Source organism: Muntiacus reevesi, chromosome 4 (assembly GCF_963930625.1).
Source record: "Muntiacus reevesi chromosome 4, mMunRee1.1, whole genome shotgun sequence".
Classification (NCBI taxonomy): domain Eukaryota; kingdom Metazoa; phylum Chordata; class Mammalia; order Artiodactyla; family Cervidae; genus Muntiacus; species Muntiacus reevesi.
This window is the reverse complement of record NC_089252.1, coordinates 66,087,583-66,100,069: the sequence shown is the minus strand read 5'-3', so window position 1 is coordinate 66,100,069 and position 12,487 is coordinate 66,087,583. Positions and strand designations below refer to the sequence as shown.

Here is a 12,487-nt window from a genome sequence, read left to right as displayed (position 1 = left end):
GGTCTTGTTTTCTCTGCTTTAGGACGGGGTCCTAACATCAGGTCTGTGTCACTGGGGTGTTGTGATGATGAGTTAATGTAAACTGCCTATAAACGAGGTGCCCACCGCGTGGCAGGGTCTGCGTGGATTCTGTCTGCGGGAGCAGCAGGATTCCTCCCGTCACCCCTAGACTGGTCCCCGGGCTCTCAGAGCCCGGGAGGGCAGAGGGGATTCAGAGTTGGGTGCAGATGGGGCTCCCGGCCCTCCTCGCCCGGGACCGCAGCCTCGGGCCGCTGGCCCTGCCTGACTGCTAACTGTGCCCCCCGTGTTCCCCCAGGAACCTCTGGCGGGAGGTGACCCAGTGCCTGCGCCTAGGGGACATGGAGGCGGCCACCGAGCAGAAGCGGCGGCTGGAGGAGAAGCAGCGGGCGGAGGAGCGGAAGCGGGAGAACCTCCGCGCGGCCTGGCGGCCCAAGTACTTCATCCAGGAGGTGACCCGGCCGGCGTCCGGGGCGGGGTGGGCGGGCTGTCCGTCACGGCCGCGGGCCGGGCAGGGAGGGCGGGGGAGGACCGGGCACCGCCCCGGGGCCCTGAGAGCCGGCTGCGCTCACGTTTCCCGTGGAGGAGCGCCCCGCCGGCGGGGAGGCGCACATGGGGGCCGCGGCTCGGGTCGCGTCCGCTTAGCAGAGACCGCAGACCTGCTGCTCTGCCTTCTATAGCAGATTAGTGGGAAAGGCCGGCCCAGCCCACCTCCTCACCTGGGGAGGTTGGGACCTTCCTATGACAGGCACCTCTTTAGAGCTTTGCCTCTTGTGGGGCCAGTGGAACGGACTTGGAGGGACAGACCGGTGGGGGGCGGGGGAGGGTTGTCCCAGGTCACCACGAATCCTGGGGAAACCACTTCCCCGACCCAGCACCCTGCCCACCTGCTGGTCAAAGCGCCGCGTGCCCAATCTTTGTGGCGCAGCTGGGCAGCATCCTGAGAACATAATTGGAAACAACAAAAGTGCAGGAGCCAGAGTTTTTCAGGCAGGGGGTCAGGAGTCTGAGACAGTCAATGAGAGAAACAGGCCGGTGGGGACCAGACAGACCCCAGTCGGTACCTGAAGGGGTGGATACTACTCACCTCCAGGCCATCACAGGCCGATGACCCAGTTCTTCACGAGAAGCCAGAAATCAGCATTTCTGTGGGAGATCAGATACTTAGCTGGTGTCGAGGAATCTTGAAAGGTTTAAACACTGAGGGCCAGTGGCAGTCTGTCTGGACTCTTCCTGTCCGGGCGCTGGCGGGGTCTGACTTGCGCTCTGAGGAAGCATGGCCCCAAGTAGCCAGAAGGCTGCAGGGAGAGAGGGTGACCATTGGGTGGGCTGGGACCACCCCCAGAGGCTGCAGCCAGGACTGTGGGCTGAGTGTCAGCATCACGGTTGGCCGCTGCCTTAGACAGGAAGCCTGCCTGGGGACACTGAGCGGGTCCTTGTCTGGAGGGCTTGCCCAGGGCAGGTGACTATATTAGGGTTATCCAGGGAAACAGCACAGAACCAACAGGAGATAGGAGTTCATGTAGATTTATGATGAGATGGCGGAGGCTGCAAAGCTACGAGATCTGTGGGTTGCAAGCTGGAACTGTGGGAAAGCCAGTGGTTTATTCAGTCTAAAGCCTGAGACCTGGGGAGCTAATGGTGTGAACTTCAGCTCAAGGGCAGAAGTCCAGATGAGTGAGGCAGGACAGACAAGGCCGATCCTTACCTCCTCCACCTTCAGTTCCACTCCGGCTGGGGGAGATGGGGTTATCCCCTCCCCCGCACGGGGGCAGGGTATCTACCTCACCCCACCCATGCCACCCTCCTCCAGAAACACCCTTACTCTCAGGCTCAGAAACAAAACTTAACTCGGGGCTGGTCACATCGACACATCAAAGTAACGGGATCCCCCAGGATCCGACTGTGAGCTGGATATCGTCTCCCAGAGACAACTGCTTGGCTTGGCTTCTGTGGAACGCTGCACGTGAAGAAGTAAAATGACAGCAAGCCCCATTCTTTTCCCCTACTAAAAGCCAGTCAGTTTCTAACGGAGGCTTGAGGACACCTAAAGGATACAGACCACCCCAGCCTGGTTGCTGAGCAGTATGCTCCTTTAGGCGGGCGCCGGGCGCCATGCCACTGGGAGCCTCGGCTTTTCCTCACCGGTGCCGTGTGTGACTGGTGTCGTCTCCCGGGGCTGCCGCCTGCTGTGGCCTTTAGCGGGCTGTAAAGTCATTGCCCTGGGCAGGCTCTTCCTGCTCAGGCCCTTGTGTTTTCTCTTTCTTGTCCGTTCATCCAAATACCATCCTTTTTTTCCCTCCTGTCCTAATGTTTCAAGGTGCTTTTTCTTTTGGGGCCAATTAATCTTCCTTGATGGAAGCCAAACAGGCCATCCGCCGCCTCTGTGTTGTTTTGGTCATTTCGTGGGGTTTCCTCCTGAAGTGGCAGATGCGAAGGTCCCAGGGGCGCCAGGAGGGTTGGTGAGACCAGCAGCGTGGCTGGGCTGTGCGCCGTGGGGAGCGAGGCAGGGGCTGGTGGGAGCCAGTGCTGCTCCGCAGGGCCCTCGGGGCTGGGCGGGGAGGACCCCTTTGCTTCTGCCCTCGCCTCGCCGACAGTCCCCACGTCTTGACGAGTCCTCCTGTCTCTTGCAGGGTGACGGCTGGGTGTACTTCAACCCCCTGTGGAAGGCACACTGATGGTTGGAGAGGCAGAGCTTTCAGAAATAGCCCTGATTTTGTAGGAATTAAAGTGGTACGGTATCAAGGTTCTGCGGGTCTTCCCTGAGACCACCTGAGAACACTCAAGACGCGGTACCTGAGAGAGAGATTCTGTTGTGAACGATGCGCCCCCAGACTCTGCCGTGGGATTGAGCTTATTCAAGAGCCATGTGGGCTTGCGTGTGCACATGTGTCTGTGTGCAGAGCTCCCCGCACACCGTCTGTTCACACGCATGCGCTCCGTCTGCTGGGTATCACTACACACGGAAGCACCGCACTTACCAACAGCGACGTGGGTGATTATGAGCTCCTTTTAATCAATGAGGTTTCAAGTTTTCTAGTTTTCACTTTTGCCAAAAAATGTTTTGCACTCACAAAGTATTCTCCAGTCGACAAGTCCTGTCCAGACGAAGGTGAACGGGCGTGGCCAGACTGCCATCCGTCTGGTGGAAGGTGGCTCGTGCCTGGTGGAAGGTGGCTGCCACTTCACATCATGGCTGTGATTCCTACTCTGCCCCCAACTTCGTTGTTTATTTGTCCATGCTCAAGACAGATCATCTGCATCTCCTGCGGGATGGGGAGTAGGTAGGAAGCTGTTAAAGGTGTAGGCTGGAGCCTTCCCGGATGGAGCGCCCCCTGGGAGAGCCCACAGCCAGGCCTGCCTTGGGATGGTCCTCCCACGTCCTTGCCCCAGAAGCTCTCTGATGATTTCTTATGCTCAAAGCACTAGTCATAGTTTTCAAAAGCTGCTGCTTTCATGGTAGAAAACAAGTCCTGTGGAGACTTCACTACTTTTATCTTTGGAAAAAGGGCTTTAGAAGTGAGATATACGCATGCACATACAAACATGCACTGCCACAGCCTTGTATTTCGTTTGGGGAAAGAGAAAAGAATACCCAGTGAATTGTTTTGTGTTTTTTTTTTTTTTAAGCACATCTCCCTCTCTTGTTTGACCCAAACTCTGCAAGGAAACCACTGTGATTAAAACATCCATACAGCCTGCCTAAGTGTTCCATGGTTTCAGTTCAGTTCAAGTCTTCAGCCTTTACAAATGAGGTCAAGACATGACCAGAATATAAAGCAAGGAGAAAATGAAGTATTTGATCTTTGCTCAATGCTTAATTTATTTTTTACTGTGCCACTCTGAGAATATTTATACAATCCAGTAGCATGAATGCTTCTCTGTAGTAATACGAATTCTGTGCCTTTCGTCTGCTTTCTTAAGACCAATTGTTCACACTTTGTAGACATTAGACAAATATATTTCGATTAAATACTCTACTTATCTGCGTGTCTGTGCTTGATTTTCAGGGATTCCAAAGTTCTGTTGAAATTGGTGGCTCTGCATGAACTCATCTTTTATTGATTAGTGTTCATTTGATGTGAACAGCCATTATATTTCCATCAAAACTGTTTTACATCATATATGGATATTTTCTGATAAGGTCATAAGAAAATTTAACTTATATCAGGGAATGGTCTTGTTTTGAGAAGTGACTTACCAGGCAAAATGATAAGGTAAGCCTGTTCTGGTTAATTGTCTTAAGACATCTAGGAGAAGAAAGTGGAATCATTTTATTTCTGAGATGGAAAGCAGAATAGATATATTTTGAGAGGGAAATCTATAATGAGGAGACTGCAAAGTAATCACCTTGTATTTTTAGGTTTTCCAGTCTTATACCAGGGCATAAACTATCTGGGAGGTAAAAAATGGAGGTCCATCACTTCTCTTTTTTTTTTTTGGCCATGGGGGGTGGTTCGTTTTGCCTTTTAAAATATTGTGAAACATCATATAAAGAATTACAGAAAGCATATTACAGTTTCAGGAATATTTATAAACACCCATGTACCCACTGCCTGGGGAAAGAGACCTGTTTGTCCACACCTTGAAAGCCACCTTTGTGCCTCTGCAGAATTGCATTGTTTTTACAACAATCATCCTAATGGGTATGAAGAGTTATCTCATTGTGGGTTTGACTTGCATTTCCCTAATGATTTTTAGTGATGTTGACCGTCTTTCCCATCTATTTCTTGACCATTTGTGTATCTTCTGGAGAAATGTCTGTTAAAGTCCTTTGCAGAGTTTCTAATTGTGTTCTTTTCTATATTGTTAATGTACATGATTTGCAAATATTTCCTCCCATTCTGTGGGGTGACTTTTCACTCTGTTGATAACTGTCCTTTGATGCACACGAGTATTTAACTTTCATGAAGTCCAGTTTTTTCCTGGGCTTCCCACGTGGCTCATCTTGTGCTTTGATATCATATCCAAGAAATTATTGCCAAATCTAATTTCCCCTTATGTTGTCTTCTAAGAGTTTCATAGTTTTAGCTCTTACGTTTTACATTTTTGATCCAGTTCAAGTGAACTTTTGTATATGGTGTTAGGTAAGTGTCCAATTTTATGACTCTGCATATCGATATCCTGTTTTCCTGGAACCATTTGTTGGAAACACTCTTTTCCCCATTGAATGGTTGTCTTATCGAAAATTTGATGATCTGTGAAGGATTTATTCCTGGACTCCCTAGTCTGTTCCATTGGCATAGGTCTGATTTTATGCCAGTACCAGTTTTGAAATCTGGAAGTGAGACTCTCTATTTTGTTTCAGTTCAGTCGCTCAGTCATGTCCGACTCTTTCCGACTCCATGGACTGCAGCAAGTCAGGCTTCCCTGTCCATCATCAACTCCTGGAGCTTGCTCAAACTAATGTCCATCAGGTCAGTGATGCCATCCAACCATCTCACCCTCTGTCATCCCCTTCTGCCGCTGTCTTCAATCTTTCCCAGCATCAGGGTCTTTTCTAATGAGTCAACTCTTTGCATCAGGTAGCCAAACTGTTGGAGTTTCATCTTCAACATCAGTTCTTCCAATGAACATTCAGGACTGATTTCCTTTAGGATGGACTGGTTGGATCTCCTTGCAGTCCAAGGGACTCTCAAAAGTCTTCTCCAACACCACAGTTCAAAAGCATCATCAGTTCTTTGGCACTCAGCTTTCTTTATAATCCAACTCTCACATCTAGGACATGACTACTTGACTAGAGGGATCTTTGTTGGCAAAGTAATGTCTCTGCTTTTTAATATACTGTCTAGGTTGGTCATAGCTTTTCTTCCAAGGAGTAAGCATCTTTTAATGTAATGGCGGTATTCACCGTCTGCAGTGATTTTGAACCCCAAGAAAATAAAGTCAACCACTGTTTCCATTGTTTCCCTATCTATTTCCCATGAAGTGATGGGACTAGATGCCATGATCTTACTTTTCTGAATGTTGAGTTTTAAGCCAACATTTTCACTCTCCTCTTTCACTTTCATCAAGAGTTCGAAACTAAAGAGTCCCTTTTCTCTTTCTGACATAAGGGTGGTGTCATCTACATATCTGAGGTTGTTGATATTTTTCCCACCAGTCTTTTTTTTTTTTTTTAGACGTACTTTAATTTGTTTTTTCCATTTATTAGTTGGAGGCTAATTACTTTACAGTATTGTAGTGGTTTTTGCCATACATTGACATGAATCAACCGTGGATTTACATGTATTCCCCATCCCGATCCCCCATCCTGCCTCCCTCCCCACCTGATCCCTCTGGGTCTTCCCACTGTACCAGCCCCGAGCACTTGTCTCATGCATCCAACCTGGGCTGGTGATCTGTTTCACCCTAGATAATATACATGTTTTGATGCTGTTCTCTCAAAATATCCCACCCTCGCCTTCTCCCACAGAGTTCAAAAGTCTGTTCTGTACATCTGTGTCTTTCTGTTTTGCATATAGGGTTATCGCTATCGTCTTTCTAAATTCCATATACATGCATTAGTATACTGTATTGGTCTTTATCTTTCTGGCTTACTTCACTCAGTATAATGGGCTCCAGTTTCATCCATCTCATTAGAACTGATTCAAATGAATTCTTTTTAATGGCTGAGTAATATTCCATGGTGTATATGTACCACAGCTTCCTTACCCATTTGTCTGCTGATGGGCATCTAGGTTGCTTCCATGTCCTGGCTATTATAAACAGTGCTGCGATGAACATAGGGGTGCACGTGGAGAAAAGGGAACCCTCTTACACTGTTGGTGGGAATGCAAACTAGTACAGCTGCTATGGAGGACAGTGTGGAGATTTCTTAAAAAACTGGAAATAAAACTGCCATATAACCTAGCAATCCCACTTCTGGGCATACACAGATGGCCAGTTGCAGCCAAAGATGGAGCAGCTCTATACACTCAGCTGAAACAAGACTGGGAGCTGACTGTGACTCAGATCATGAACTCCTTATTGCCAAATTCAGACTTAAATTGAAAGTGGGGAAAACCACTGGACCATTCAGGTATGACCTAAAATCAAACCCTTATGACTATACGGTGGAAGTGAGAAATAGATTTGAAGGACTAGATCTGATAGAGTACCTGATGAACTATGGATGGAGGTTTGTGACATTGTACAGGAGACAGGAATTAAGACCATCCCCAAGAAAAAGAAATATGAAAAAGCAAAATGGCTGTCTGAGGAGGCCTTTACAAATAACTGTGAAAAGAAGAAAAGCAAAAAGCAAAGGAGAAAAGGAAAGATATACCCATTTGAATGCAGAGTTCCAAAGAATAGCAAGGAAAGATAAGAAAACCTTCCTCAGTGATCAATGCAAAGAAATAGAGGAAAATAATAGAATGGGAAAGACTAGAGATCTCTTCAAGAAAACTAGAGATACCAAGGGAACATTTCATGCAACGATGGGCTCAATGAAGGACAGAAATGGTAGGGACCTAACAGAAGCAGAAGATATTAAGAAGAGGTGGTAAGAATACACAGACAAACTGTACAAAAAAGATCTTCAGGACCTAGATAATCATGATGGTGTGATCACTCACACTCACCTAGAGCCAGACATCCTGGAATGTGAAGTTAGGTGGGCCTTAGGAAGCATCACTATGAACAAAGCTAGTGGAGGTGATGGAATTCAAACTGAGCTATTTCAGATCCTAAAAGATGATGCTGTGAAAGTGCTGCACTCAATATGCTAGCAAATTTGGAAAACAGCAGTGGCTATAGGACTGGAAAAGGTCAGTTTTCATTCCAATCCCAAAGAAAGGCAATGCCAAAGAATGCTGCTCAAACTACCACACAATTGCACTCATCTCACATGCTAGTTAAAAGTAATGCTCAAAATTCTCCAAGCCAGGCTTCAGCAATACGTGAACCGTGAACTTCCAGATGTTTAAGCTGGTTTTAGAAAAGTCAGAGGAACCAGAGATCAAATTGCCAACATCTGCTGGATCATCAAAAAAGCAAGAGAGTTCCAGAAAAACATCTATTTCTGCTTTATTGACTATGCCAAAGCCTTTGACTGTGTGGATCACAATAAACTGGAAAATTCTGAAGGAGATGGGAATGCCAGACCACCTGACCTGCCTCTTGAGAAACCTGTATGCAGGTCAGGAAGCAACAGTTAGAACTGGACATGGAAGAACAGACTGGTTCCAGATTGGGAAAGGAGTACGTCAAGGCTGTATATTGTCACCCTACTTATTTAACTTACATGTGGAGTACATCATGAGAAACGCTGGACTGGAGGAAGCACAAGCTGGAATCAAGATTACTGGGAGAAATATCAATAACCTCAGATATGCAGATAACACCACCCTTATGGCAAAAAGTGAACTAAAGAGCCTCTTGATGAAAGTGAAAGAGGAGAGTGAAAAAGTTGGCTTAAAGCTCAACATTCAGAAAACTAAGATCATGGCATCTGGTCCCATCACTTCATGGGAAATAGATGGGGAAACAGTGGAAACACTGTCAGACTTTATTTTTGGGGGCTCCAAAATCACTGCAGATGGTGATTGCAGCCATGAAATTAAAAGATGCTTACTCCTTGGAAGCAAAATTATTACCAACCTAAATAGCATATTAAATAGCAGAGACATTACTTTGTCAGCAAAGGTCCGTCTAGTCAAGGCTATGGTTTTTCCAGTAGTCATGTATGGATGTGAGAGTTAGACTATAAAGAAAGCTGAGTGCCGAAGAACTGATGCTTTTTAACTGTGATGTTAGAGAAGACTCTTGAGAGTCCCTTGGACTGCAAGGAGATCCAACCAGTCCATCCTAAAGATCAGTCCTGGGTGCTCACTGGAAGGACTGATGCTGAAGCTGAAACTCCAGTACTTTGGCCACCTGATGCAAAGAGTTGACTCACTGGAAAAGACCCTGATGCTGGGAGGGATTGGGAGCAGAAGGGGATGACAGAGGGTGAGATGGTTGGATGGTATCACCGACTCCATGGACCTGAGTTTGAGTAAACTCCGGGAGTTGGTGATGGACAGGGAGGCCTGGCGTGCTGCGATTCATGGGGTCGCAAAGAGTCGGACACGCCTGAGCGACTGAACTGAACTGACCTCATAACTTCAGTTGACCTCTCCATGATTCTTTCTTCCTGTTAAAACACTCTACTTTTATTTTTTCAGCTCCAGAATCTGATTTTTCTAAAAAGATAATTTCTTAGTTGATACTCTGTATTTTCTTGAATTAGTTTGTTGTTTTATTCCTATGAGCATACTTAAGACAGTTGGCTTTCCAAGTCTTTGTCTAATATATCTGATGCCAGTTTCTTAAAGATGATTGCTGTTTTCTTCTTCCTCTATTATACAGGCCATGTTTTTTCTGTTTCTTTGTATCTCTTGTGATATTTTGTTGAACACTGGGCATTTGAAAAAAAAAAAAAAAACCATCTATCCCAGTGTTTTCACTGCTGCACACTAGCGAAGACCTTCACTGATGTGTAAGGCGTCTGAGCCTTGGGATCAGCCTGAGGTGGACATTTCTCTGTGTTTTTCTGAGCACATGTCCTGTCTGGGGCTGTGTACCATTAAGTCCAGCTTATATGTGACTGTTTATACATGTCTTAATTTTTCAGACTTTCCCTTTAGCTTCTTCTCAGGACCTTAGATACTCTTGTTGTTCTACCCGTAATTTCCTGCCCAGGCATCTCCATGTCTGTAGTCTCACTATAGCCATTCTGTTGTTTTTTAAATACTGGAGTAGAGCTGGAGTAGCATGTTTCAGGTGTACAGAAAAGTGATTTAATTTTATATATATACACACACACCTATTCCTTTTCAAATTTTTTCCTATCTAGAAGGCTACAGAATATCTAGTGGAGTTCCCTGTGCTATGCAGTAGGTCTTTGTTGATCATCTCATATATATTAGTGTGTATATTCCAACCCCAAACCGCACTTTCCACCTTTCACCTTTATCCCAACCCACCTTTCCCCTTTCATAACCATAAACTAATTTTTAAGTCTGTGAGTCTGTTTTTTAAGTTTATTTATGTCAGTTTTTTTAGATTCCACTTAAGTACTATCATATGGTATTTCTCTTATTTAACCTAGTAGGATAATCTCCAGGCACATCCATGTTTCTGCAAATGGCATTATTTGATTCTAATGGTTGAGTAATATTCCATTCTGTATATATACCCATCCTTATCCATTCATTTGTTGGACATTGGGATTGCTTCCATGTCTTGGCTATTGTAATCAGCACTGCAGTGTTCACTGCATTGGGGTGCATGTGTCCTGTTGAATTATGGTTTCCTCTGGATATATGCCCAGGGGTAGGATTTCTGGATCATATGGTAACTGTTTTCAGTTTTTTGAGGAACTTCATAGTGTTCTCCATAGTGGTTGTACCAATTTACATTCCCTCCAACAGTGTAGAAGAGTTCCCTTTTCTCCATGCCCTCTCCAGCATTTATTGTAGACTTTTTGATGGTCTCTTACTATAGGTTTTGAGTATGTTTTCATGGGCTTCCTGGAGAAATGTCTAGGTCTTCTGCCCTTTTGACTGGGTTTTGTTTTTTATATTGAGCTGCATGAGCTGTTTGGAGATTTTGTAGATTAATACCTTGTGGTTGTATCATTTGCAAATATTTTTTCCCCCATTCTGTGGACTGTCTTTTCATTTTATGGTTTTCCTTCACTGTGCAAAAGCTTTTGAGTTTACCTAAGTCCTATTTATTTCCATTACTCTAGGGGACAGCTTGAAAAAGATACTGCTATAATTTATGTGAGTGTTCTTCCCCATGTTTTCCTGTTTTATAGTATTAGGTTCTTACATTTAGATCTTTCTTATTTTTGTGTATAAAGAATGTCCTAATTTGTTTTACATGTAAGCTGTCTAGTTTTCTCAGCACCATTTATTGAAGAGACTGCCTTTCTTCCATCGTATAGTCTTCCCTTCTTTATCATAGATCGACCATAGTTATATGGGTCATTTCTGGGCTTTCTACTGTTCTGATGATCTGTATTACTGTTTTTGTGCCACATATACCACACTATATGACTGTAGCTATGTAATATAGTTGAAGTCAGGGAACCTGATTTCTCCAAGTCTTTCTTTCTCAAGCTTTCTTTTGGTGTTCAGGGTATTTTGCGTTATAAAAACAAAAAGCATTTTTGTTCTAGTTTTATGAACAGTGTCTGCCTCTTTCTACAGCTTTCCCAGGCTGAGATCTGAGCCATACCACTTTTCTCTAACAAGTTAGGGTGAAAAGATTTTTTTGCTTCAGGTAGCGCTAGATACATCAGAATGTTGCAGGTAAATTCTATTCCTTGAGAGGGGACACTGTGAAGTATATGCCCAGTAGTGGGATTGCTGGGTCATGGGATAGTTCTATTTTTAGTATTTTATAAAACCTCCAGACTGTTCTCCATAGTGGTTGTATCAATTTACATTCCCACTAACAGTGCAAGGGTTCCCTTTTTTCCACAGCCTCTCCAGCATTTGTTGTTGTAGATTTTTTGATAATGGCCATTTCTGACATGTCTGCATTTTTGTAATAGTGATGTTGAGCATCTTTTCATGTGCCTCTTGGCCATCTGTATGTCTTCATGGGAGAAATGTCTATTTAGATCTTCTGCCCATTGTTGGTTGAGTTCTTTATATATTCTGGAGATAGATAAATCCTTTGTTCATTGCTTCACTTGCAGCTATTTCCCCCCATTCTGAGGATTGTCTTTTTGTCTTATTTATGGTTTCCTTTGCTGTGCAAAAGCTTTTAATTAGGTCCCATTTTTTCCCCCCTATTTTCATTACTCTTAAAGGTAGGTCAAAAACTACAAAGGTACAGTAATTAAGACAGTATGGTTTTGATATAAAAACAGAAATATGAATCAGTGGTATAGGACAGAAAGTCCAAAGCTAAACTCATGCACCTATGGTCACCTAATGAGTGACAAAGGTGGCAAAAATATACAGTGAAGACAGACTCTTCAATAAATGGTGCTGGGAAAACTGGACCGTTCCATGTAAAAGGATGAAATTAGAACACTTCCAAACATAGCACTATTTTAAATGTGACTTTTCCCTGACTGGGCATATGTTCAGTGCTATAGACCACTGACCATTTTCCAGAACCCCTATAGCCAGTTTCTAGTTTGTTATTTTAAATGTCTTCATGAAGCATCAAAGGCTTGGAGCTTCCAGTCTGCAACCTTGGTCTCGGGTGTGCTAAAATCAAGTGCATAGTGTAAAGTAGAAGCAGACAAAAATCACAATCCAACTCAAATGAAACATGCTGTCAACCCCAGAGCCTTTTTCTATAATCAAAGTCCCCATTATTGTCCCCCAACTCTCCTCCCCCCGAGTTGACCTATAATCCAACTTTGTGAGTAAATCACATCCTGGTTTGCTTTATAGCTTTAATGCAATGGACACATTCCTAAATGATACAGTTAGCCCCCTTTTGAACTGTATATAAATGGAATCATATATTCTTTGGATTG

At 44.7% G+C, this 12,487-nt stretch overlaps 1 protein-coding gene across 1 annotated transcript in view; it reads left to right on the top strand.

Annotated features, from left to right (window-relative positions):
* OSBPL10 (oxysterol binding protein like 10) overlaps positions 1 to 4,004 on the top strand; it is a 311,518-nt gene extending 307,514 nt beyond the window's left edge. Inside the window, exons 11-12 of the mRNA XM_065932925.1 lie at positions 317 to 470; positions 2,652 to 4,004. Coding sequence (XP_065788997.1) covers positions 317 to 470; positions 2,652 to 2,696 — 199 coding nt within the window. The 3' untranslated portion in view covers positions 2,697 to 4,004. The remainder of the gene's footprint in view (positions 1 to 316; positions 471 to 2,651) is intronic.
* Positions 4,005 to 12,487: the final 8,483 nt, after the last annotated feature.